This window comes from Pituophis catenifer, unplaced genomic scaffold, assembly GCF_029215685.1.
Source record: "Pituophis catenifer annectens isolate HBS135680 unplaced genomic scaffold, rPitCat1.0.hap2 SCAF_3, whole genome shotgun sequence".
Taxonomy (NCBI): Eukaryota; Metazoa; Chordata; class Lepidosauria; order Squamata; family Colubridae; genus Pituophis; species Pituophis catenifer.
Window position 1 is genome coordinate 58,190,523 of NW_027256883.1, and position 26,075 is coordinate 58,216,597.

Here is a 26,075-nt window from a genome sequence, read left to right on the forward strand (position 1 = left end):
AATCCAGGAGAAGTCCCACAGTGTGGGCACATACAGGATCAGATAATTCTTTGGTTTCTTCATTCTGCTCTTTTTATTTGTTTATCTATTACATATATATGGCTGCCCAACTCACAGTTTTTATTCTTATGATGTATTATGTAATAGCAAGCTAAAAATTATTTTGCGGCTCTATTAAAAAGCGCCACACAAAAAGAGAGAGAGAGAGAAAGAAAGAGCTATCAGCCTTCTGTGAGTTCTGTGTCTTATTTACTCTCTCATATTTGCCTTATTTGCAGGAGTAAAGAGAATTGAGTATGGGAAGGATAGCTCCTCTGCCTTAGGAAAGCATCCATGTTAATAGCTTTCAAGTCAAGTGCCAGAGAATGCATTTCTGTTAATGGTACTTTCAATTATTATTTTTCTATAAAAGATGAAGTAGAATCCTTAAAAAGAAATAGCCATTTAAGCTAAAATTTAATCATCTGTTGGTGGCAAGAATCAATCTAGATATCAAAGTTCAAGCATCCCCAAGAGATGGTTATTGAGCCTCTCCTTGAATGCATGTAGTAAAGAGACGCTGATTAAGAGTCTGTGTAATTCCACTGTTGAAATGTATTCACTCTTGAGAGGATTTTCCACTAACATTACATTTGAATTCATTTTCTATAATTTAAATCTATTATTCCATGATAAAGAACAGGTCCTGGCCTTTTTGAGGTGACACCTGTTCAGATATTTGAAGGATGCTATCTGGTTCCTCTGTCTTCTTTTTGCAGTATTAAGTATATTGGCTCTTTCAGACTCTCTTCATAGGGCTCAATTTCTAATACCTGGTTATCGTCATTGGCATTCTGTAAAAAGTATAGATTTAATACGGAACATTAGAACGAAAACCAAGGACCTCTCTTTTTTCAAGAGTTTCAAAAATATGTTTAAAATGACCAATTGTTTAGTTTTCCACTATTCAATAATGACCGTGGTGGTGCTTATTTTTACTGTACATTTAATCCAGCCTTATTGTATATACCAGTGATGGCTAATCTTTTTGCCATCACGTGCCAGGAGGGGGCGGGGGTGGAGTCTCTGGAGGCTGGGAACAGCAAAAAACATCACTTCCTGTCCAACCGGAACTTGGGAAACGGGCCGTTTTGGGCTTCCAGAGAGCCTCTGAGGGGGTAGGGAAGGGTATTTTTGCCCTCCCCAGATACATAGAGAGAATCTGGAGCCAGGTGAGAAAGAAAAATGGGCCTCCCCCCCTCCCAGGCCCTCCAGAGGCAGGAAACAGCCAGTTTCCCTACTTCTGGTGGGCCCAAAAGGCCCGAAAATCAGCTGGCCAGTGCATGCATGCATGCCAGAGCTGAGCTGGCATGATATGGCTAGGTGTGCCACAGGTTTGCCATCACGGGTATATACTATAGCTAATCAAATTGCATTCTGAATGGCTTTCTTTTTTACTCCTGTAAGATTTACAAGTTTGCTTAGAGGAAGGCTGGTAAAGCATAAAAACATGGCCCTCCAGAATTGTTGAAATATATTACCAAGTGCCCACCAGCATAGGCATATCGGCATCTGAAAAGCACCAGTTTGCACATCCATATCAAGTATTTCTATACAGAGATAGTTTACAGATTAAAATTGTAACACCTCTTCTAGCCATAAGAAAGAGGGCTATGTGTGTATGTGTTGTGAGAGTGGAAGGAAGGGGAGCATAAATTATCTTGATAAAAATACTACTGCAAGTTTTGGTTTTCAGTTTTAAGAAATGTATGATCCTCATGGTGTCATAAATGGTTCTTTTTGCCATCTCCCATTGTGGAAAAGGACAGTCATTTATCCAATTCAGAGTTCTCCTGTTTGATGTAATTGGCAATCTTAGTCAGATACAAGTCATAACGGAAGGATAAGAGGGAAGAAGCATTTTACCCTATTATTTATTCCTGTTTTTGAACCAGGCTTTCCCGAACTGTGGGTTACAATTATCCCAACTGGATTGTTTCTAAATTATGCAGTGAAATATGCTGATAATGCTGTTTGTGAACAATGTCCACTTATATTTGCTGATGGTTTTTATATGAAACAACATTGAAATATCCAAATGGCTCATTAAATTTCTTCCTTTTTAATTAGTTGACCTTTTTTTTTTAAAAAAAAGTTATAATTGCATTGGTATTATATGATAAAACAAACAAAGCCTACTCCGGACATTTATAAAAGTCATTTAACTGTCAGCAGTCAAACAGATGACGAATGAGCAGCAAGCTAATTTTTCAAGCATTGTGCTTTCATGGAATATGTAACAATATATGTTAATTGACAATATTTTATAGATGAATATCCTAAGTTGCATATTCAGTATTCAAAACAGATAAAGACCGATAGAACAAAGAGACACAATCAAAGAACTCACAGAGCCTTGAATACACTCCCCAGATATGGGGATATTTTAAAATACAATAAGAGCAATCATTTTAACTGTATGAATTTACTTTTAATTCATTTCAGATTAAATTAAGATTTCTACTTTATATTTATTTATTATTATCTTCTTTCTAGAATACAGCCTTCATGCTTGCAAGTTCAAGCATAATTTTGACACCAAAAGTGTCAGAAACAATTGACACCAACTTGTCATTTTTTTTGTGAGATGGGCAGCTATATAAATTTGACAAATAAATGAATGCTTCCTGCCTAGAGTTAGTCTGGTAATGAAGGCAGCATGCAAATCAATCAGTAAATTACATCTCCACTTATTTATCCTGGCAAAAATATGGAAGTATCTTCAGGATTGTTTTTAACCTTCTGGTCTGGGTTATAATTTTGGGATTTCCTGGTAGACTTCAACCCAAATAGTAAGCTAGTCTTATTCTGCTGTGTGCTGTCACAATGCGGTAAGTCAAGCTATGGCTTATCCTTAGCTTACAACCACAATTAGACTTGAAGTTCCACAATTTATGTTGTGGTCATAAGATAAATTGGACCAAATTTTACAACAATTTTATGGTTATTGCTAAGTAAAGACAATTCAACACGGTGAATCTAGCTTTACTAATGGGAGATTGTGATCACATGATGACAGCAAATGCAGCAAATAGTTATAAATGTGAGCCAGTTGCCAAGTGCCCAAATTGCAGTCATGTGACTGTGGGATTGGTGATGATCATATGTACAAATAGAGGTCATAAATCTTTTTTCCCCCAAGGAGTTTGTAACTTTGAACCATAGTTAATCGAACTGTCATAAGTCAAGGGCTACCTGTATAGTCTTGGAAACTATATGGAAATAGCTATTTGTTTAATCAACAGTGTGACTTTAATTTGCTCTCTTCTAGGATTTTTTTTTTCTAGTAGTCCTGGAATTTCCTGGTGGTCTCATATCCCTGGTGGTCTCATATCCCATGACCCTGCTTAGCTTTTTCAAAATAACCCAAGTGTGCTAGGCTCTTACTTGCTTTCAAAGTTCTGAAAAATCTTAGCAAATAAAGAGAATGGTGAAATAATAGAGAACTAAATTATTTTAACAAAGCTTTGTGGAGCTGACATGTGACAATCTGTCTGTTTGATGATATATGCATATTTTAATATCTGGGCATTTAATAGGAGACATCACAGTCCACAGTTTGAAGCAGGGGTGGGTTCTACTTACCTTTACTACCGGTTTGCAATGGGATTGCGCCCGTGCGTGCAAAGCTAGGTGATTTCATTTTAATACAAACATGCAGTTTTCATTTAGACATATTTGGAAAATCATTGGGATCTTAATGTTATTTACTAAATGTGTAAGCTGATAGTTGCAAGAAGAAAGCCAAATCCAATTATTATAGGTTTGTTTGTTTGTTTGTTTGTTTTTACTATCAGTGGTTTTGGATTAGAGCTGAAATTACTTACATGGCATTGTCTCTCAGAGATAATCCAAACTTCCTGGCCTGTACAAGGTTGCTCTGCAGATAATGATATAGTGAATACTTGCTTTTGGGTCATTTTAGAGCCATTAAAGAAATAAGATAAGTGTATGTGTTTCATATTGTGATTCACACTGTGAATTGAATTAGAAATCAGTTTGGTATTTTCTATATTCATTAAATAAATTGGCACAATTGCAGTAAAACTAATATCCCAAAGAAGATACTTCGATTTAAAATGGTTTAGCATGGCTTGCATATCCATGATTTAATGGATTAATGGAATGCCATTAATGGAATGTCAGATATCCCTGTTTGATCTGTTAATTCAAGATTTTACTTTAATAGTATAGTTAACAGAAATGTTAAATGAATTGTAATGAGAATTTACTAACTCTGATCATAGTTTGCCTCTTTACTGCTATATTTAGAAAATTTGAAAAGCCTTCTTCAGGTTGAGCTTCACTGGTGACTATGGTCTTACCTCTAAACATTTCTTTTTCCCTTTCTCTCTCTCTCTTTGTCTCTCCCTCCTTCCCTCCCTCCCTCTCTCACACACACATTTCATTATAACTGTCCACACTAAATCTATGCCTACAAGCAACTTGTTCATAAGCTGCAAGTAACCTCAAGTCTTCAATACACTGAGTGATCGGGGGTCTTAAAATTAGTTTTCATTACTGACATTATTTTATTAACAGCAACAAGGACACAACTGACCTACTTCTATTCTCAAGCAGTCAGTTTCCATTTAGTAGGTACAGGTAATTCTCAACTTACAATCATAATTGGAATTGGAATTTCGATCCCTAAGCAATACCAATCATTAAGCAACTCATCATGTAACCAGACCTGAATTTAAGACCATTTTTTACCATGGCTGTTAAATGAATTACAATAGTTGTTAAGTAAATCATGTCATGATTTACTCGATCACAAAATGCTGCAACTATTGTAGAGATTCTCAATCATCCAAGTCATGGTTGTCCCAAAGGTGCTTTTTCAGGAGGCAACTGGACTTTCTCCAGTTGTCCAGTTGCCTCCTGAAAAAGCACATTTGGGACAACTGTTGTAAATGTGAGCTAGTTGCCAAGTGCCTGAATTATGATTGTGTGATCATTGGGCTAGCCCAGGGGTGGGCAAATGTGACCCTTTTACAACCTGTGGACTTCAACTCCCAGAATTCCTGAGACAGCCAAGCTGGTTCAGGAATTCTGGGAGTTGAAGTCCACAGGTTGTAAAAGGGCCACATTTGCCCACCCCTGGGCTAGTGCAATGGTTGGAACTTGGAGGATGGCTTATAAGTCACTTTTTCTAAGGCCATTGTAACTTCATTGTTAAATGAAAAGCCATAAATCAAATACTACCGGTACTTGCATGTAGTTGAAAAAAAAACCCCACGGATCTCTGCAATTATACCTTCTGTAATTTCTTAACCTTGATTTTTATGACAGTATCTTGTTTAAGTACTAACCGGATCTGACCCCGTTTAGCTTTTTGAAATCAGTCTCCATTTTAGTTAATTGTTCAGAGTAGTTTTTTTTTTCTTTAGGATTAATGTGAGCCACACACTTGCATATATCCTATTCTTTCTTTTCAAATGTTCTTCCTTTTCAGAACCTTCTTGATTTTTTTCAGGGTTTCACTGGATCGCATGAGACATGTTTCATTTATGTTTCACAAGACTTGTATTTTGAAAAAGAAATTGCAACTCTAAAGTGGTCGATAATAATAAAAAAAAGGGAGAAGGTTTTTACACCATGCCATGCCTTGACTTGTCAGGCTTTTCCCCTAAAACTGTTTATGCAGAAGGAAAGCTGTATCAATAGCTACTTTTTTTCCTGACACAATACCAGCTTTGAGAAAGAAGTTTTCAAAAGGAGCCTGGCACAAAGAAAAAGTATTAATCTTCTTCCTACATACTGTAATCGAATCTTTTTATCTCCATGACTGCATACTTCTTTACAAGCAATAACACATTTCATAATTATGTAATTCCCTCTCATTATCTTGTTTTTGAGTACATTGGAGGGACACGCTGTGGTTAGCAAGGGTATACAGGTAGTCCTCAATTTACAACCACAATTGAGCCCAAAATTTATGCTGCTAAGTGAGAAATTTCTTAAGTGAGTTTTGCCCCATTTTACAACTTTTCTTGCCACAGTTGTTAAATGAATCACTGCAGTTATTAAATTAGTAACACAGTTGTTAAGTAAACCTGCCTTCACCATTGACTTTGTCAAAAGGTCACAAAAAGTGATCACATGACCCCTGGGACACTGCAACGTCATAAATATGAACCAATTAGCAAGCATCCAAATGTAAATCACATGACCACGGGGATAATGTGATGGTCATAAGTGTGAAAAATGGTCATAAGTCACTTTTTTCAGTGCCATTGTAACTTTGAATGGTCACTAAGTGAACTGTTGTAAGTCGAGGATTACCTGTATATAGAAAAAGGATCTGAAACCAGGATAACAGCATGTCTTAGACGTTTGGATATATAGTGTGATTTGGTTTGGATTTATATTCATGTACAGTGTTTCTTTAATATATTTTCCACAGTTCTTATTACTGCATTTCTCTACATTATTCCAGAGAACATGGCTGTTGGATGTGAAAAAGAGAGCTTGTGTAAAGTAATTTGCTTATTGGAAGCAAAATTGTCAATCATCAAGTTGCTTTTTCCTTTTTGTTATTGGACTTTATTCTTTGCCTCATTTTTTCTTAGAGAGGCCTTACATTGTGTGAGATCCACATGCCTATCAGCTTGGACATACAAACAAATTATAGGCTAATGTCTTTAACCATAAGCCTCTTTAGTTGGGATGATTACAGAAAATGCTTGCCAAATTTAATGAGTGGCTGAAACAGAATGAAGTGGTTATCTTCTTTCAGATTATAATAAGAAATAGCATATTTTTAAATTCAATTTATTGGACAAGCACTAATTGAGATTTGCCAGTTTGGTTATTTTAGCACAATAGTATTAAAGTTAATAGAAATAGAAGAAAAATTATGCAAAAGAATAGCTATGAAATATGTGAATGTACAGTTTGATGACAACTGTCTGAACTATAATGTTCAGACAGTTGTCACCAACTGTCTGAACATTATATAACCCAAAATATGAGATACAAAGAATAAGCCAGCAGAACAAAGCTTAACATAATGTATGAAATAAACTGTGCTCTTATTGATCAGTAGTAATGTTGATATTAACTCTGCTTTACTGATTTTGTTAATTTACATTTTAGTTATTCAAATTTCTTTACAGATCATGTCTTGCATGAAATTTATTGTTTGTTTGTTTGCTTTCAGGAAATGGGTCTTGAAAGTTAATGAGTCTGGATAAGTCGCATCAATGTGGAAGCATCGGCTTCATACGTTTTAGGGACAGATCTCTGGTACACTCAAGAATAAACAAAATCCCTACCAGAATTGCTGCATTTCATAATGAAGAAAATTAGTCTCAAGACCATTCGTAAATCTTTTAACTTAAATAAAAGCAAAGATGACAGTGACTTTGTTGTGGTTGCACAGCCATCATTAAATGATTTTGGAAAAGATGACTCCTTGTTTGCTAGCTGTTATAGTAAAGATTTGGCTACCTGTGACATCAACGGCGAAGATGAGAAAGGTGGCAAAAACAGATCAAAGAGCGAAAGCTTAATGGGTACATTAAAAAGACGACTTTCTGCAAAACAGAAGCAAAAAGGTGGAAAGGGCAGCACGCCATCCGTGAGCTCTGCTGATGAAGATACCTTTTCTTCTTCTTCTGCTCCAATAACTTTCAAAGATGTAAGAGCTCAAAGACCTCTTCGGTCCACATCCCTCCGAAACCACCATTATAGTCCAACACCATGGCCCCTTCGGCCAACAAACTCAGAAGAAACATGTATAAAAATGGAAGTGAAAGTAAAGGCCTTGGTCCACTCTACAAACCCAAGCCCTGCACTGAATGGTGTGCGCAAAGATTTCCATGACTTGCAGCCAGACAGCAGGTTCCATGAACAAAACAGTGCATTCAAAAGTGCAGAATCTCAGAATGGAGATTTGCATCTTCATATTGATGAACACGTGCCTGTAGTTATTGGACTTATGCCTCAGGACTACATTCAGTACACTGTGCCTTTAGATGAGGGAATGTATCCTTTGGAAGGATCACGTAGTTACTGTCTGGATAGTTCCTCACCCATGGAGGTCTCAACTGTTTCTTCTCAAATGGGTAGTAGTACATTTCATGAAGAAGAGGTTTCAGTGAATCAAGACGTAGTAGTTGCTCCGGATATCTTTGTGGACCAAGCAGTAAACGGTTTATTGATTGGTACAACAGGAATCATGTTGCAAAGTCCAAGAGTTAATGATGTTCCCCCACTCTCGCCATTGCTACCTCCAATACAGAATAATCAAATCCAAAGGAACTTTAACAGCCTGAATGGCACAGATGTCCATGTGGCTGAAAGTATGCGCTGCCATTTGAATTTTGATCCTAACTCTGCACCAGGAGTTGCAAGAGTCTACGATTCTGTACAAAATAGTGGCCCGATGGTTGTAACAAGTCTCACAGAGGAACTTAAAAAACTGGCAAAACAAGGATGGTACTGGGGCCCGATCACACGATGGGAAGCAGAGGGGAAATTAGCTAATGTTCCCGACGGTTCATTTCTTGTGCGAGACAGCTCTGATGACCGTTATCTTTTAAGTCTGAGTTTCCGTTCTCATGGTAAAACACTTCATACTAGAATTGAGCATTCAAATGGTAGGTTTAGCTTTTATGAACAACCCGATGTGGAAGGACATACTTCTATAGTTGATCTAATTGAACACTCGATTAGGGACTCTGAAAATGGTGCATTTTGCTATTCGAGATCTCGATTACCTGGATCTACAACTTACCCAGTGAGACTAACCAATCCAGTATCTCGTTTCATGCAAGTGCGTTCTTTGCAGTACCTGTGTCGCTTTGTTATACGTCAGTATACCAGAATAGATCTGATTCAGAAACTGCCTTTGCCAAACAAAATGAAGGATTATTTACAAGAAAAGCACTACTGAAGGCTTATGGGAAACTTGCAGCTTGCACTTTGGGAATAACAACAACAACAACAACAACAAAAAAGAGTGGTTGATACACAGTTTACAAACTTAATTATTACTAGGGGTTTTTTGCTGCCATAATTTCATTTTTGTGCATAAAGAAAAGTAATGCATTTTGAGTTTAATGGATATTTGGGGGTTTTCTTTTTTAAAAAAGATCTCAAAGGGTTTTTTAGAAGAGTAAAATAACTATCTTTCATTCAGTGTGCAAAATAATCGCAATGTGAATGATAAATATTGTCCTTAAACTCCCCATCTCCTTTGCTGCTAATCCACTGTGATTTTTATGCATTTGAAGCACATTTCATGTGTTTTCAACCATAAGTAAAAAATTGAAACTTGATGGGATATATTTTGTCGTTTTCAAATAGTCTGGGGTTTTTTGTTTTTTTGTTTTTTTTTTTGTTCTTAATTTAAAAAAAAGTTTGGGGTAAAATATACTGGTGTACCGAACTTGGATACATGCTTAAAACGATTCCCTAATATCTAATTAAAAACATATAACTGTGGGTTGGAGGGAATATGTGATCCAATACAGTTATGCATCATACATTTTGAAAGCTTCCTTTCTCCTAAGCAGTTCCATTATTGCAAATGTTGCTTTGTTTCTTTTGTTCATTCTTAAGCATTTTTAAATTTGAAAATAGCCTTTGAAAAATATCTGTAAAATGAATACTGGAAGTCATTAATAATATTCAAGCAAAAAGCTAAATATACTTAAAACATTTAAAATTTTTTGAAGGAATTATAGAAATCTGATTTAAATAAAACTATTCAGGTAATTTCAGAACTGTGAGATTTGTCTCAACTGAAATTTTTAAAAATTATGTAGCATTGAATTTAAAAATTCAGGTAGTCCTCAACTTACAACCATTTGTTAAGCAGCCATTTGAAGTTATGACCCTGAAAATCCTGACTTACAACTGGTCCTTGAAGTTAGGACCACTATAGCATCCCCATGGTTACATGATCAAAATTTGGTTGCTTGTCATGTATTCACGACAGTTGGCGCACCCTTGACAAGCTAGCTAGCTTGACAAGCAAAGTCATGGGGGAAGCCAGATTCAATTAATGACCACTTGGTTCACTTAACTGCAGTGATTCTGTTAATAACCGTTGCAAAAAAGATAATGAGATTGGGCGGAACCACAACCTCGCTTAGTAACAGAAATTCTGATTCCAATTGTTGTCAATTGAGGACTACCTGTATCCTGTAATTACTACAGCAATTGGACCTTAAATAGCTTATCTTAACGGGAATTTAAATTCCATTAATTTCCTTGGATGAGGTAACCACATGTATAATCTTTTCCCATGGAAAATGATGAGATTATGAAGTACTTAACCTTGAAAGAATATGGCCTCAGTTTTAAATGCGCTTTCCTTTATTGTTCGGCATTAATTTGCCATCATTATAATTTAGTTTAATTGGCAAGTGAAGAGAACCTAAATTAACCCCCAAATATTATTCTTTAAATAAAAATGCACATTTTAAAATTAAAGACAGTGACATTAAATAGCAAAATAGTCACCATAGGAAATATTCAAGTGCATTACCACTTTCATTTCTACAAATTCTTATTTGAAAAAAAGGAAAATCCATACAATTTTGGATACTTGTAATGGATAATCTGTCAGGAACAACAGGATTTCCATAGCCTCCGTATATTGTTTTCTCTCACTTTAGTGGGGCCTGCATAGGAGAAATTCCCAATGAATTGGAAGGCCTATAAATGAGACTGTTTTACAGCCTGGACCCAGTCTTGACAAACACCTTCACCTCTTTTGATGAAAAATTGGGGAAAGTTGATGTTAATTGGCTCCATTGCCTTCAGTAGGCTTTAAGTCTGATGGTGTTGTTTTGTGTACGTTTTTGTAGGAAAAAAATGCCAATAGGTTTATAAAGAAATTACAGCCTAACTGTTTAAAAATATTTGTGGTCAAAAGACTATTTCTGCAAGTTGTTCCATGATGAACATTATACTGTGGAAGCAAAGTATTCTTATGTTTATAAGAGTTTCTGTGAACCAAAATCTTAACAAATAGGAAACTGTATTCTGAAATTTCTGAATAAAATCATGCAATTTGAGAGAGTGGTTTTAAAGTTACAGAAATTAGTTTGTGCCACTGCAATGTGTCTTTCATTCCCCCCCCCCCATTTTTCTCATTTGAATACTGAATATTTTGCTGATTATTAAAACATTTAAAGGGTGATGAAAATTTGAGAAATCTTTATTTTGGGGTATTTCACTCTTGCTTCTTCTACCTGTTTTGTGGTTTTTCTGAATGAATTTATACAATTAATATATGAAGGTGCTGCAGTGGCCTGACATCTTGGGGTTGTGTGAGTCAATATGCTAAATTTCTATTTTTTGAAAAAATATTTTTTAGATCGTAATGTTTAAGAGAGTATCACAGACAAAGTATGTCTTTTGCTCTGGGATATAGAGGGGGAAACAGCTCTCTTACCAAGTTACAGAATAATAGATTTTGAAAAATAAATTATATGAAGAGAGATGTTCTTAAATTCCTGGGCAAAATTTTTCTATATATGTGTGTATCTTGGCTTTGCCATTCTGATATTTATGCAAAATCTTCATTTTTGTTTATTAATTTTTACTCCCAAGCAAGATTACAAATTTTATATATGAAAGGCACAATGATATATGATGGTACCATGTTTTGCCTAATGAAGAAAAGGAATTTTTTTTTTCTACAGTAGGAAAGTACATGTGAGAGTAAAATCCTTGTCTCTAAGATATGTCAAATAAAGGACTGTTTAATTAGTGGTAGACGAAGAAAGTTCTCTGGAGTAACTAATGCATATTATGATGAAAAGTTTTTAAAGTCCCAGTGTTTAACAAAGAATGATATGAGGGACTATGATGGTATTACAATTCCATATTTAGATTTTTAATAACCCAGTCATATTTCTGGATATATGGTAGACACTGAACCTGCTTGCTACAGTTGTCGCCATCTTTTTACATCTTCAGTTCATTAATATTTAAAATACGTTCTTGTATTGCACGCCTAGTCTATCCCTCAAAGAACAAACAAGTTTTTCTCATTATATAGAACTAGGAAAGACACCATATCAGAGGTGAAATGCTACCGGTTTGGATTGGCTCAGGTGAACCGTTAGTAATAAAACCTACCAGTTTGGGCAAACCGGTATTTCTGACGATCATCCGTGTTGAGTGATTTATATTCATTAGAAAGCAGGAAATCCTGCTTTCTAGCGAATCTTAAATCGTGTGGCACAGCTGTCCTCCCCACTCGCTGTTCTACTTACTTTAGAAAGGCTTCTTAAGCCTCCTTTTTCAGCGCTGTACAGTAGCGCCTGTGGTGTGCATGTATGTGAAGTGTGCATTTGGTGCGCACTGTGCATGCACATGTGCGTGCACAGAGTACCGGTAGCAGACCTCTGAGCATTTCATCCCTGCACCATACATTAACAAAATGTCATGTGAATGAGAAGGTCCTCCTTTAGTAACCTTTCTGTCTGTCATTTTCCAGAGAGCCAGACTGGAGTAGCTACAGCCAATGTCATGCACTAGTCCCTCATTCACTGAACAATAACAAATAAAACCAACTGCAGGAATGAGCCTTGAGCCACCTGCATTTGGCCAAGCAAGAATTGTACATCAGTAGGACCAGATCTATTTTGTTGTTCTAGGCCAGGGGTGTCAAACTTGCGGCATCACATCGGCGCATGACGTATCACAACTTTTTCCCTTAGCTAAACCGGGGTTGGGCATGGCCCGCTCATGACGCATCTGGCCCGCTGGCTGCAAGTTCGACACCCCTGTTCTAGGCTGATGAACAGCCTAGCAAAAGCAATGCTATCTTTGTTTTCTGCTATGGTTGGCTATGGCAGCGACTGGTTAGGTAGAAGGTTGGGAAACACTTGAGAAGTAATCCACATAGCTCTTCTGGGCGGCAGCTCTTTAAGGTAGTAAGACAAACAGCTATTGATAATTGCTTTGAACATCCTAATCTTCACTGTGCCAATTAAGACCTCTGCTGTATCTCTCTCTCTCTCTCTTGTGTCAATAAGTGGTATGTTGCACATTAGATTAAAAAAAAAGAATACCTGTTTACAAAAAGTGCTGCAACGAAATGGTATTTTTCTCTCAAATATTACATCGCTTGAGCAAACACGCAGGTCATGTTGGAGAACACATAGGCTGTTACATGTTTATATTTAGTACATTTTAAGAAGAAATGTTTATATATAAGAAAATGGGCACCCTCAAAATGGGAAACCTTAGTTGCCTAACATTTCTTGCAACACAATAAGAAATTTAGATTCTATGAAAGTTTTTATGCTATTGAAATGTTGACAGAAGAAACAAGTCCATTCTGACTATTGATATAAACCTAAATTTAATTAATTTTTTAAAAATTACTATAACCTGCATGTTAGCCTAATTTAAGTTAATAAATGCAATTGGAAAATATTAGTAACATAATTTTAAAAAAAGGTTTCAGTAGATTAACAGAAAAATAACAAAAAAATCACTGTTACAAAGTTAATCACTTTTTAATGAGAGCTGCGGTAAAAAAAAATGAGTCTACAGTGATCAATTTTTGTAGATTTTGAGAGAAATAAATGGCCAAGTCAGCCTACATGCACACCAATAGTGGGTTTCACTTACCTTTGCTACCGGTTCGGAACTCTGAGCGTGCACATGCGTGCACTTGCTTCGCTCACGTGTGGCGCTTCTGCGCATGCACAGAGCATCTGTGATGACGTCAGTTCAGGCGAACCATCGCTACCGGTTCGCCCGAACTGGGATGAACCAGTAGAAACCCACCACTGATGCACACTTAGAAGAATTCAGATTGATTTCAAAAATAAGAGATCTTTCTTTAAAAATCTTTTAATAGATTAAATTGTTAGAAGCAACAGATATTTTCAGTGTTGCTGAGATATTTCTTGTCTGTCTTACCTAGCTATTATCTAATAAATTAGAAAATAATTTTGAGTTAAAATTTTTCAGAAATAGCATATGCAAGGCAATAGAGATGAAAAGCTGATCTATCTAATCTATCAGGGAGAGAGAGAGTGTGTTATATATACTTATCAGTGAGGCAGAAATTCTGGCACATTGCTTCATGGACAAGCAGCAAGTTTCTGTTTCTCTTCATATATATATTGGCCAATGCTTTACATTTGGTCTATAAATAGAGCGCCATAGTCTCAAATGTTACTTGTTTCAGTACTTACCCAAACCACACCAAGGGATATTTTGTATTGTCTATTCGTGAGGCAAACATACAAACTTAATCCATAAATTTTACACACCAAGTATAAGACTGCTTTTACATGCAGCTCATGCCTTCTCTGATTATCAGCACTGGACATAATGTCTTACAGGAATTCATTGAACAGAGCTAAAACAATGGTTTTCATATTTCAAGGATCTTGTAACAGCTTGTAAAGAGCATCATGATAAACTTCAAAGGATGTTTCACCTAAACCTGGGTCTTTGATGTGGGGAATTTCCATTTTTCCAATGGAAAATCTTACGTATCGTACAATTGGAATTAAAAGTAGTGAAGATCACAATATAACATCTGTAACTGCAAAAATAGCACTTGCCTTTTACAAAGCAATTTCTTTTAGATTGGATTGTTCAAGAGAAACGGAATGCAAGTTCCAGCTACTATTATCAGTAAATTTATTATCAGATAATTTACTATTATCCCTAAATTTACTTCTTAGATCATTGAGTAGAAAGGAAGTTTGATAAGAGTTGGAGATTCAGATAATGTTTAGAAATATTTTTCCATATAAGTTTTGAATAATGATCACATACTCTTAATTTTTCCCAAGTGATCTTCTGGAAAAAGGGATTAAAATGGAGCTTTACTTATCCTGTGGTCAATATTTAGTTCTGAAGATAAAATCTTTTAAACCCAAGAATGGGATTTTTTTAAAAAGCCAGAGGTATCTTTATTGTTCATCAAGGTGCTTATCTCCTTATGAAGCCTAATTGGTGAATTTTACAAAACATGCTGTTTTTCAGAGAAATGCATTTCTTAATTTGTAAATATTGGAATTGTTAAATAAAACCAAAATACCAGCAATATACTGACTGTGAATTCCAGTAAGGAATGGTCTTCAGAAATTTATTAATAAGCTAAAAGATTATTACATCAGCAATCACTAGTATTGTAAAATGTTATAAAATGTGAATTAAACATTTGTTGACAAAAATTGGGATAGTTCCTAAAAAAAATACTGTAAAGTTTGAAGTATTTGGAAAATGATCCAAACTCTTTATCCAATAATGGGGTGGGAGGGGGAATTCTTATCACATTTTGTATTACTGTGTACTGGGGGGAAAATTTTATAGTGGTGGTGGAGTGCCATGAAAATAATACTTAAAATCCAGATTGCTGTAGTTTACACTTTTCTGTATGTTTCAGTAATGTGTGCACTATTTGTATTAAGCACACAACAGAATGAATTATCCAAAGTCCATTGATTTTAAATGTGTTTTGGTTTGTTAAAAAGATTATAGTAATTTCTTGCACATTTTTTGAAAAAAATTGTATAAGAATTTATGTATCTGCTTCTAGATACAGTGTGTAAATAAAAAAAAACATTCACAAAAATCTCTGGTGGATATTTTAATGAAATGTCAAAGATTGCATAGGCCCCTCCTCTCCCTCCCATAAATGGCGGGGAAAAAATTGTTCTGCTTCACAATGGATTTATTTAATGAGTTTTAACCTCTATGCAGATTCTTAGTATCCTAGAGAAATTGTGGCATTAAAATTATGACAAAAATAGAGCCGTTTCACAAAACCCGAAAAGAAAAGTTTGGAGATTCTGCAGTGTGTGAGCCAAATTCAATTTGTTAGGGCTTCATTCTTAGCTGGTTTTATTTTACTCAGCCTTATACATCTGAGATCGGTAAAATGAAGACACAGATTGTTGGGTCCATATGCCAACTCTCAGAGGTGGTATTCACTTACTTTCCCTACCGGTTTGCAAATGTGAGCACGTGCCCAGCCATGCATACACCTGGCCTTCCGTGCATGCACTTTGCTGCCCTGCGTGCCTTAAGCACATGCCTCCGGCCTCAAAAACGTGCCTAAATAGCATAACTTGGAGCCGGGGGTGGGGGGGTGGGCTACCCACGATTTCTGCTACTGGTTCGGGAGAACCCATCCGAACCAGCTGAATACCACCTCTGCCAACTCTGTAAATCACTTTGAGAGGGATGCAGAGCACTGTGAAGCAGTAGTAAGTCTAAGGGCTCTTGCTATTGCTATTTATTGAGAATTACCTCAAATTTTGAAAAGCTAGCTTTTGACTTAGCAACCATTTTAAGCTCCTCCTCTGTGAAAAGGAAAAGGCTGAACAAACTATTATCATGCACACTTGCTCCTTGTTTAAGGAGCAAGTGTCTGGGGAAGGTCTGAACAAAACCAGTTCATTGGAAAACTGCTTCTCCCAAACAGAATTTGAGGGTAAAAACTTTGCTAAGAAAAGACTAACACAATGAAAAAAGCAGTGAAAAGATTAAGAAAGGTTAGAGGACAAAAAAAAGAAACCAGAAAGGAATCAAATTGCAACTGAGTAACCGTACCAACATAGCAGTGTACAAACATTAGTATGCATTTATTATAAACAAACAAATAAAATATTGGATTTTGAGCTTTTGGGTTTTACTTTACTGACATCTAGAGGTTGTGCCCACATTTTGGAACCAAACCTTCATATTCCTGCTTCAGAATTAAATATCAAAGTAAGATATAGTTGGGAAGCTGCCCAGTGCTGTGAGAATGGATGCAGTTCAGTATGGAGCAACTCCAATTTGTCTTTTTTTGAGGATGGCTTCCTCTGTTCACATCCCCTGTTGGTACCAAAAGTGCAGAAGTAAAATTTTTGAGTGAAAATAGGCAATCGGGACTACTTTGTCCCACTTATTCCTTCTTTTTGAATAATCCGAGATCCAGCTTAATGCTGAACCTGTAAAGTTCTTTTTAAACCAATTAAAAAGTATATTTTGGTGGGGATATGGCATATGATTCCTGGCTACATGATTCCTATAAAAATAGTGTGTAATCCAACTCAGGCTCTAATAAGCATCAAGCTAGAAAACAATGGATAAAAACGTTTTGCCTATGTGCAGTGACAATTCCCAAGACTGCTATGACTTGAATTAATGAAAAGGCTCTGCATGAAATATAATCTTAGCTTTATCCCCACTTATTTTTTACTCACTGAAAACCTGCTTTGAACTTTCCTTCTTTTTACTCAAAAGGAGAGTTGATAAAAAAAAAAATGAAATTGCTTTGTACATGCTAAACTAGCGCTCATTCTCATCTCAAAATGGACGCTGAAGCTTTTTTCTACTCTACTAGAAAAAGAAAACCAAAACCAGAATTGATCTACCGTATGACTCAAACAGAAAAATAACATAGGGCTTGTTTTGAGTGCAACAACTGTCATAAAGAGGGAATATTAACGTAAATATTAGGTAGTCCTTTTGTAGGTCCTGAAGCACCCCAATCAGCTCATGCATAAATTCAGGCATCATTCAAAATTACAATTCTCAGCTCATTTGGAGAAGGAGCATATGAGGCCTCCGAGAGGTCAGCAAAATATTCTGGTTCCTGTTTTTAATGTCTGCCCACCATCTCCCAACCAAGAGAAAACCCCAAAACTTCAACCCTGCCCTTTCAAGTTCAGATCTTCTGTGACTCATCACACACTTATCCTGCAACTCAGTCCCAGGAGAAACAGCATGTTCGTCGCCTCAAATGTAGCCTTCAAACATACTTATATGTTTGTGGCAGTGTCAAGCGTCTCCTCTATTTAGTCCTTCAGATAATCAGTATGATAAATGGGCATCAAAATGATGAAGTGTGGATGTTTATTGTCAAAGGGAAATTGCTCTTTCCGTCACTCCCCTCTTTTAAATTTTTTAAATTTTTTAATTCGTGATTTTATAAATTGGGTGTTTTAATCTGTGTTTTCAGCCAAAATATTTAATAATTTTAAGGGATTTTTAATATTTGTATTATCTGTATTTTATCTTGGCTGTTCACCGCCCTGAGTCCTTCGGGAGTAGGGCGGTATAGAAATTTGATTAAATAAAATAAATAAAATAAAAATAAATAAATCTAAGGAATTATGATAATTTTTCAGTAAATCCTGGAACAATCCTGCACAAGTTGAAAAACTGATAGTATTTTCAAGATGCTGACCATAAATTAGCCATTGGAATCTCAGCAATTTTGCAAACCCCAGCAAATACTTGCACAGATAGTACTGGACTTACAACAGTTCATGTAGTTACAATGGCTCTGAAAAAAGTGACTTATGACCAGTTTTCACACTCACGACAGTTGTAGCATCCCCATGGTCATGTCATCAAAATTCAAATGCTTGGCAATTGACTCATATTTATGACAGTTGTAGTGTCCTGGGATCATGTGAAGATTTGTGATCTTCTGACAAACAAAGTCAATGGGGAAGCCAGATTCACTTAACAACCATGTCACTAACTTAACAACTGCACTGATTCACTTAACAACTGTGTCAGAAAGGTCATAAAATGAGACAAAATTCACTTCACAAATGACTCACTTAGCAACAGAAATTTTGGGGTCAATTGTGGTTGTAAGTCGAGGACTACCTGTATTCTTATTTTGCTCACCTACATCTAAACCAGTGGTGGATTGTCCCTGGTTCAGACTGGTTCACAAGAACCGGTAGTAAAACCGGCGGGAGGCTCCACTCACCACCCCGGATGTCGTCATAGGTGATCTGCACATGTGCAGAAGCTTCTGTGCATGCACAGAAGCTTGGAGTGCGTGCGAGGGATGTGAGCGCGCACACGCGATCCCGTTGCGAACTGGTAGTAAAGGTAAGTAGAACCCACCCCTGATCTAAACACCCTCCAGATGCCAGTTGAATAAAATGTGGGAACTACAGCTTCCAGAATCCCCAGCCAGACATTCATTCCAACATATTTGGATTGCAGTGTTTGAGGGAGGCTGCTGTATACACACTCCAAAGTGTTTTGGGGCTACTTCTAAGACAAAGTTCTAACTATGTATGCTTTGCAAATATCCATAAAACACATTATCTTTCAAAAGAGATCTTTTAATTTTAAGTTCAAAGGTAAAGGACAAAGTCACAATTACTCCCAGTTGAGATATATGAAAAAATATTAACATCTATCAAGTTAAATAATATGGATATGTTCGAAAATTAAGCTTATGAATCTTACGAATTTGGTTTCTGGGCTCCAAACTTGCCAACTTACAGGATTTTTTTTTTTTAAATCTAAAATGAATTTATGGTTTAAACAATCATTCCTGTACATCTTTAAGAACAAGATGAAAGATAAGAAGCTAAACAGGCACAAATAATCTCTTCTCACAGTTTGAGAAAAGGTGGAATGTTTTTTTCTCCATTCTTCTGGAACTGCTATGGTATGCAGTGAGGTGAAACCAAAACTGAATCAACACAAAAGCCTTCAAACAGTCATAGTGATCAGGGTACAAAATTATGCAGGCTGAACTATAGGATAGCATATGAGAGGAAAAAGGAAAGCTGGTTCATTTCCTCTTTAAAATGCTTGTTAATTCAAGAATTGGTATGAACAGTCTTATTTGACCTATGGCATCTTAACAGCACTCACTGGGGTGGGGGGGAGGTGTATACAGTATATTAAATCAGAGGTCTTCAAACTGGGCAGCTTTAAGATTTGTGGACTTGTGAACATAGCAGGCTGGAGAATTCTGGGAGTTGAAGTCCACAAGTCTTAAAGCTGCCCAGTTTGAAGACCTCTGTATTAAATGAACATACATGTATAGCAGGGGTGGATTCCACTTACCTTTACTACCGGTTCGCAGCGGAAGTGCGCATGCTTCTGCGCATGCGCAGATCACCATGATGATGATGATGATGTGGTGGGTGGGCGGAGCCTCCCGCTGGTTTTACTACCAGTTCTATAGAACCGGACCGAACAGGGAGCAACCCACCACTGATGTATAGGCTGTTAAACTCCTAGGACACACACACACACACACAGTGAGAGAGCGAGTGAGAGAGACAGACAGACAGATAGACAGAGACAGACAGACAGACAGACAGACAGACAGACAGACAGACAGACAGACAGAAACCCAGTTAAAATAACAAGCAATAAAATGTCAAATAAATAGATTAAGATCTGGGCTGCAAAAATGTGTTTAATAATAATAATAATAATAATAATAATAATAATAATAATAATAATAATAACAACAATAATAACAATAATAATTTTATTTCTATACCGCCCTTCTCCCGAAGGACTCAGGGTGGTGTACAGCCTATTTAAAAACACAGACAAAACAACAATGTAAAATTAAAAATAATTAAATAAATTGGCTCAAATTTAAAACCCCAAAAAATTTAAATACCCCAATTTAAAACTATTGCGTTGATAGTCCGGCCTGGCGGAACAACAGGGTCTTCAGTGCGCAGCGAAACACCCGGAGGTCGGAGATCTTACGAATTTCCGGGGGCAGTTCGTTCCACAGGGCTGGGGCTCCCACAGAGAAGGCCCTCCCCCTGGGTGTCACCAGCCGACATAACTTGGCCGAAGGCACCCTGAGGAGACCCTCTCTGTGGGAGCGAACTGGTCGGTGGGAGGCTATTGGTGGCAGAAGACGGTCTCGGAGGTACCCGGGTCCTATGCCATGGAGCGCTTTAAAGGTGGTAACCAACACCTTGAATCGCACCCGGAAGACCACTGGGAGCCAGTGCAGCTCGCGCAGGAGGGGTGTCACATGGGCACAACGGGTTGCGCCCATAACCACCCGCACGGCCGCATTCTGGACCAGTTGGAGCCTCCGAGTGCTCTTCAAGGGGAGCCCCATGTAGAGAGCATTACAATAGTCCAACCGGGAAGTAACAAGGGCATGAGTGACCGTGTGCAGGGTGTCCCGATCCAGAAAGGGCTGCAACTGGCGAATCAGGCGAACCTGATAAAAGGCCCCCCTGGCCACGGCCGTCATATGCTCTTCTAAAGACAGCCACGCGTCCAGGAGGACACCCAGATTGCGAGCCCTCTCCGTGGGGGGCAAAGATTCACCCCCAATAGTCAGCGATGGCACCTGCTGACTATATCGGGGCGCCGGAAGCCACAGCTACTCGGTCTTGGAGGGGTTGAGTCTGAGCCTGTTCCTCCCCATCCAGACCCGCACGGCCTCCAGGCAGCGAGACATCACATCAAGGGCATCGTTGGGGTGGTCTGGGGTGGAGATGTACAGCTGAGTATCATCAGCGTACAGATGGCACTTCACCCCAAAACCATGGATGATCTCACCCAGTGGCTTCACATAAATGTTGAACAGGAGGGGCAAGAGGACCGACCCTTGTGGCACTCCCCATGTGAGACGCCTCGAGGTCGACCTCTGTCCCCCTGCCAATACGAACTGCGAGCGGTCGGAGAGGAAGGAGGAGAACCACCGCAAAACGGTGCCCCCTATTCCTAACCCCCTCAACCGCTGCAGCATGATACCATGGTCGATGGTATCAAAAGCCGCTGAGAGGTCTAATAGGACTAGGACAGAGGAGCAACCCCTGTCCCGAGCCCTCCAGAGATCATCCACCAACGCGACCAATGCCGCGTTAAGAAGTTTTTTTTTAATATCTCTATTGCTAACTTGATTTCTGAAAACTAGAACCTGTAGCCTTAGTTAAATAAAATTTAATCTTAAGTGTGTATTGGCAAAACACATTCAGATGGGATGACTAATAAATTTCTTACAGACTTTCAAGGAAGTCATTATACAAATCTCCCTGAAAATACTAGGCAAAGAGTAGATGATGCACTGCAGATAGAAACAATTAAACTTCTTGGTTGTTTTTTTTTTATCCCCCCCTCCCCCCCCCATGATTTCCAATATGCTATTTGTCATAAAGGGTTTTTTTGCATGTAATCAGTATGAATAAACATCTCGAGCAGAGATTAGACCGATTTCTAAATGATGTGGCAATTAGCAGGTATTAGTCATAACGCCTAATGCGGCTTCTAGCATGAGAGAAACATATTGCTGGAGAACCAAAAGAGAAAAGGGTTTGCTGACTTCATGGCCTGCTTATGGGGTTCCCATATAGTGTTTTGTAGTCACTGAAAGAATAAGGATACTAAATGACAGCGATAAGACTAAAGGGCTTTCAAAGGTAATAGTTATGGTTAGGCTTATCTTCCATAAAAGTTATCCAATTCTTTTTTAAAAGCTGCTTTGGTAGGCATCCACTGTACACTTGGTGATCTATCAATCCACTGTATGACCTTGGATACCCTCTGAGACAATCCAAAATAATCCTTATCCCCTTTTATGATACATCATTATATAAATTGTACGCTTCTCCAAAATTTCAACTGCTTCTCACAAGAGAGTTTTTATATTCCATTAATAATTTTGATTGTCTTTTCCCAAGTTAACCTATCTGAAATTTAGCAATTACATTTTCATTGTTTCATTTTTAGCCTCCTTCTTAAAAGTTTTGGTTTAACAAGTGTCATGCACAGAGTAATCTTTTGATTTTAAATGACATCTTCCTAATGACATTTCTTTCCTAATTAGTTGCTGCTGACTTAAATCCTATAAGTATATGTGGATTTTTTTTTTCTGTTCTAAATTTCATCACTTTACGCACAAACATACACACTTATATACTGTATATTGAATTCTTGTTTTCATTTTACTTCTCAGTGGCTCTTTGCAATCCCCTATCTTTTAATCCTATGAAATATTTCAATTTCCTCAGCAAATTGGGATTGACATCATCTCATTTCAGAATCATTTTAATACATTAAAAATCATTAGTTCTCATACACATTCTTGGAGCATTCATTGTGAGAGTCATCCATTTATTCTTCACTGTGCTTTCATATTTAATTATTCACTGATCCATAAGATAATTTGTTGTCTTCTCTCTTGATTCTAAAATATGCTTTTCCAAAAGTCCAAACAATATGTGCCATCTCATTTTTATCTACAGTCCTCATCAATCAGAGGAGCAGGAGCTACCTTTGCTGATGGTTAAAAAAAAAATCATCATTAAGGTAAAGGTAAAGGTTCCCTTCGCACATTATGTGCTAGTTGTTCCCAACTCTAGAGGGCGGTGCTCATCTCTGTTTCAAAACTGTTTGAAATGGAAGAGGTCTCCAGTTTTGAGTCTGCTTTCACTGAAATGTAGTGTGGCCATTATTGTTTATGTCCAGGGTTAATTGGAAACTTCTTTTTTTAAAAAAATCCCTCCTCTTTTCTGCTCTGGAAATAAGGAAATCAAAGATCAAACTTGATTTCCTTATTTCCATAGTTCTTTCTAAACATTTTTCCTGGAATTGGTCAGGAGAATTTCCTACCTCAGTATGTCATACTCCTCAGGTTGTTTTAATTTTTGCAACCATCAAATTAAATTAAAAAAAGAAATACCATTTTGAAAATACAGTACATGACAAAGCAATTCACCCTTCAAGGGAATTATCTGGAATGTTCTCTGATTTAATATGTGCTATACCATTGATTGCTGTGTCATACAATTGCCTTATCACTGTAAAAGCAATGTAGCTTGCTCGTTAAAAAATTGTGTCTATCTTGGAAAGTACAAGCGCTACATGATAAAGTGGGAACAGCTTCCCTCAGAATTATTCACATCATACTATCCATGTTTTCAGAGATAGACACATCTACCCCTCACTGAAAGAGAGAAAGCAGGAGAGGACCATGGGCAAGGAGTGAATATTTATAACTTTGCTAATCAATTGGAAATAAATTGTGACATCCAATTACTCTATAATCAAATGCTCAAAAACTCAGAGTAGAAGAGGAAGGTGCTGGACATACTGCCGAGAAAGGAGCTACAGGTGCAATGGACTTAATTGTTTAACATTCTCCCCCAAATAGAGGGGGAAAGTGGCATTATGTAGATTTAAGGCATTGAAAAGTATACTGGTTAGTGCCTCATCTGCCTGTGAAGTGCTTCAGACCTTTGTATCTTTTCAAGGCAATGAAATGACATGACTGACACATCTATGAATCCTTGATAAAATGGCTAATAAAGGGGGTAGTTTAAGCTAACAGCAACAATGAGATACAACAGTTTGAAGCAAGATGTGGTCTTAGCGAAGCATTATAAAATGGTATGAATACTTCATGTGATCTTGATTCTATCTCTCTGTCAATGCAGCCTAGAACTGCATTGGGTTTTTTTTTGGCAGCTGCAGCATACTGCTGGCTCATATTGAAGTGATTGTCCACTAGAATTCTAAGGTCCTTCCCACAGTTACTACTATTGAGCTAGGTACTACCTATACTATACCTGTGCATTTGGTTTTTCATGCCTAAACGTAGAACCTTGTTTTTACATTATACAATTTTTATTCAGTCTAAAAATGTTCTGCACAGTCACTAAAGACTCAATGGATCTCGAGGGAGGACAAAGAATGCCCACCTCATTCCAAATTTGCATTACATCATGGGTGTGCACTGCTTCCATATATTATGCCTACAGTACAAAGATTACAATAGTTCAGTTTAATTAATCTCTCCTAGGAAAGCTTGGGAAACGATCCCTTGGCTAAGACCATTTCCTAAATGTTAAGAATGGTGCATAACTGGAGGACAGACTCTTTTATCTGACGTATGTTCATATTGGCTTTCCTTCTAAGTCTAAATGTAGCTTTATTTATGACGAGACTTGGGATATGGATTCCATGGTCTGCTTCTTACAAATGTTACTGGCTTTTTTAAAAAAATAACATTGATCTGAAAAACAATAAACAGTGAAATATTATATTGCCTTCATCACTTGTTAAAATTTCCCTTTCCCTTTCTCTTTTCTTTTTCTCCCACTCTCCTTCCCCTTCCATTGTAGGATTTTCCCCCCCGTAATATATTTTTGAACATTTAAGGAAAAGACTCTAAGTACTTGAGCTTTTTAAAGTTTTGTCTCTTTCAGTAATTAGATGTTTATTTTTCTTGCTCTTGTATGTATATTTCTGAAGTTCTGAATAAGGGGCTAAGAGAAAAATCAGTTTCAGTCTCTTGAGGATTACACCATCTGGTGGAAATTTTTCAGTAATGCCATGTTCTCTGAATTCACAACACTCCTTTTGAAGAAAAAAAAAATCCATCAGCAGAAAATTAATTTTGAGTATATGTATTACTAAATAAAAATAAAAATAAGAATAGCAAACTTCAGTTGCTTTTGCCACCTGAAATTTATCTATATGGAAAGTGTCTTCATATCTGATCTCTTTTTACCTGGTCTGGATCACTTAATAGGTTATTTCTGTACTGTGGGAATGAGAAAAATATGAAAATAGTTCGTTGTGCTCTAACACCTTTTCTTCTTGTTCCATGACCACAGAAAATATTCTTTTTGTGGCCATAACAACTCATCAAGGCATTGGTTTGCATCAATTTTCAACAGAAATTTGAAGTGACAGTAGTAACATTTAATACAGAGCAGTGGTGGGTTGCCCCCGGTTCACACCGGTTCTATAGAACCAGTAGTAAAACCGGTGGGAGGCTCCGCCCACCGACCCTGATGTCATAAAAACGCTTTTACGCATGTGCAGAAGAGCGTGCATGCGCGAGTGTGTGAGCAAAGCATGCGTGCGTGCAGTCCCGCTGTGAACTGGTAGTAAAAGTAAGTAGAACCTACCCCTGATACAGAGGTGTGTCTTTTTTATTCATTCAGAAATGTCTACAGCTAGCCACAGGCATAGAGATATTATGAACAGACTCCATCCTTTCATATTTGTGTCACAATGTTGCATGTAAATATTTAATGATAAGAGTTTGGGTCACGATTAGGATTATACTTTCTCCATCTTTATAAATTAAAGTAAGAAGAAGTATAAATATGGATATAACACAGGGAAATAGAAATCTGATTTCCAGCATGGACAGTGAAACCACATGCAGTAAAACTGCAGTTTTATTATTATTTATTACGTTTTTCAGCACAATCTGCATATTGTGTCAAAACTAAAGGACATCTTACACATTGGCAACAACTAAAATTTAGAAGTCAATGTAAATTGGCACCTTG

The 26,075-nt window shown here is 37.2% G+C and overlaps 1 protein-coding gene across 1 annotated transcript; it reads left to right on the forward strand.

The window, feature by feature from the left end:
* The first annotated feature begins 7,219 nt into the window (after positions 1-7,219).
* SOCS6 (suppressor of cytokine signaling 6) lies at positions 7,220-9,115 on the forward strand. The gene has a single exon (XM_070942420.1). The coding sequence runs from the start codon at positions 7,340-7,342 to the stop codon at positions 8,939-8,941; it is 1,602 nt and encodes a 533-aa protein (XP_070798521.1). The 5' UTR covers positions 7,220-7,339; the 3' UTR covers positions 8,942-9,115.
* Positions 9,116-26,075: the final 16,960 nt, after the last annotated feature.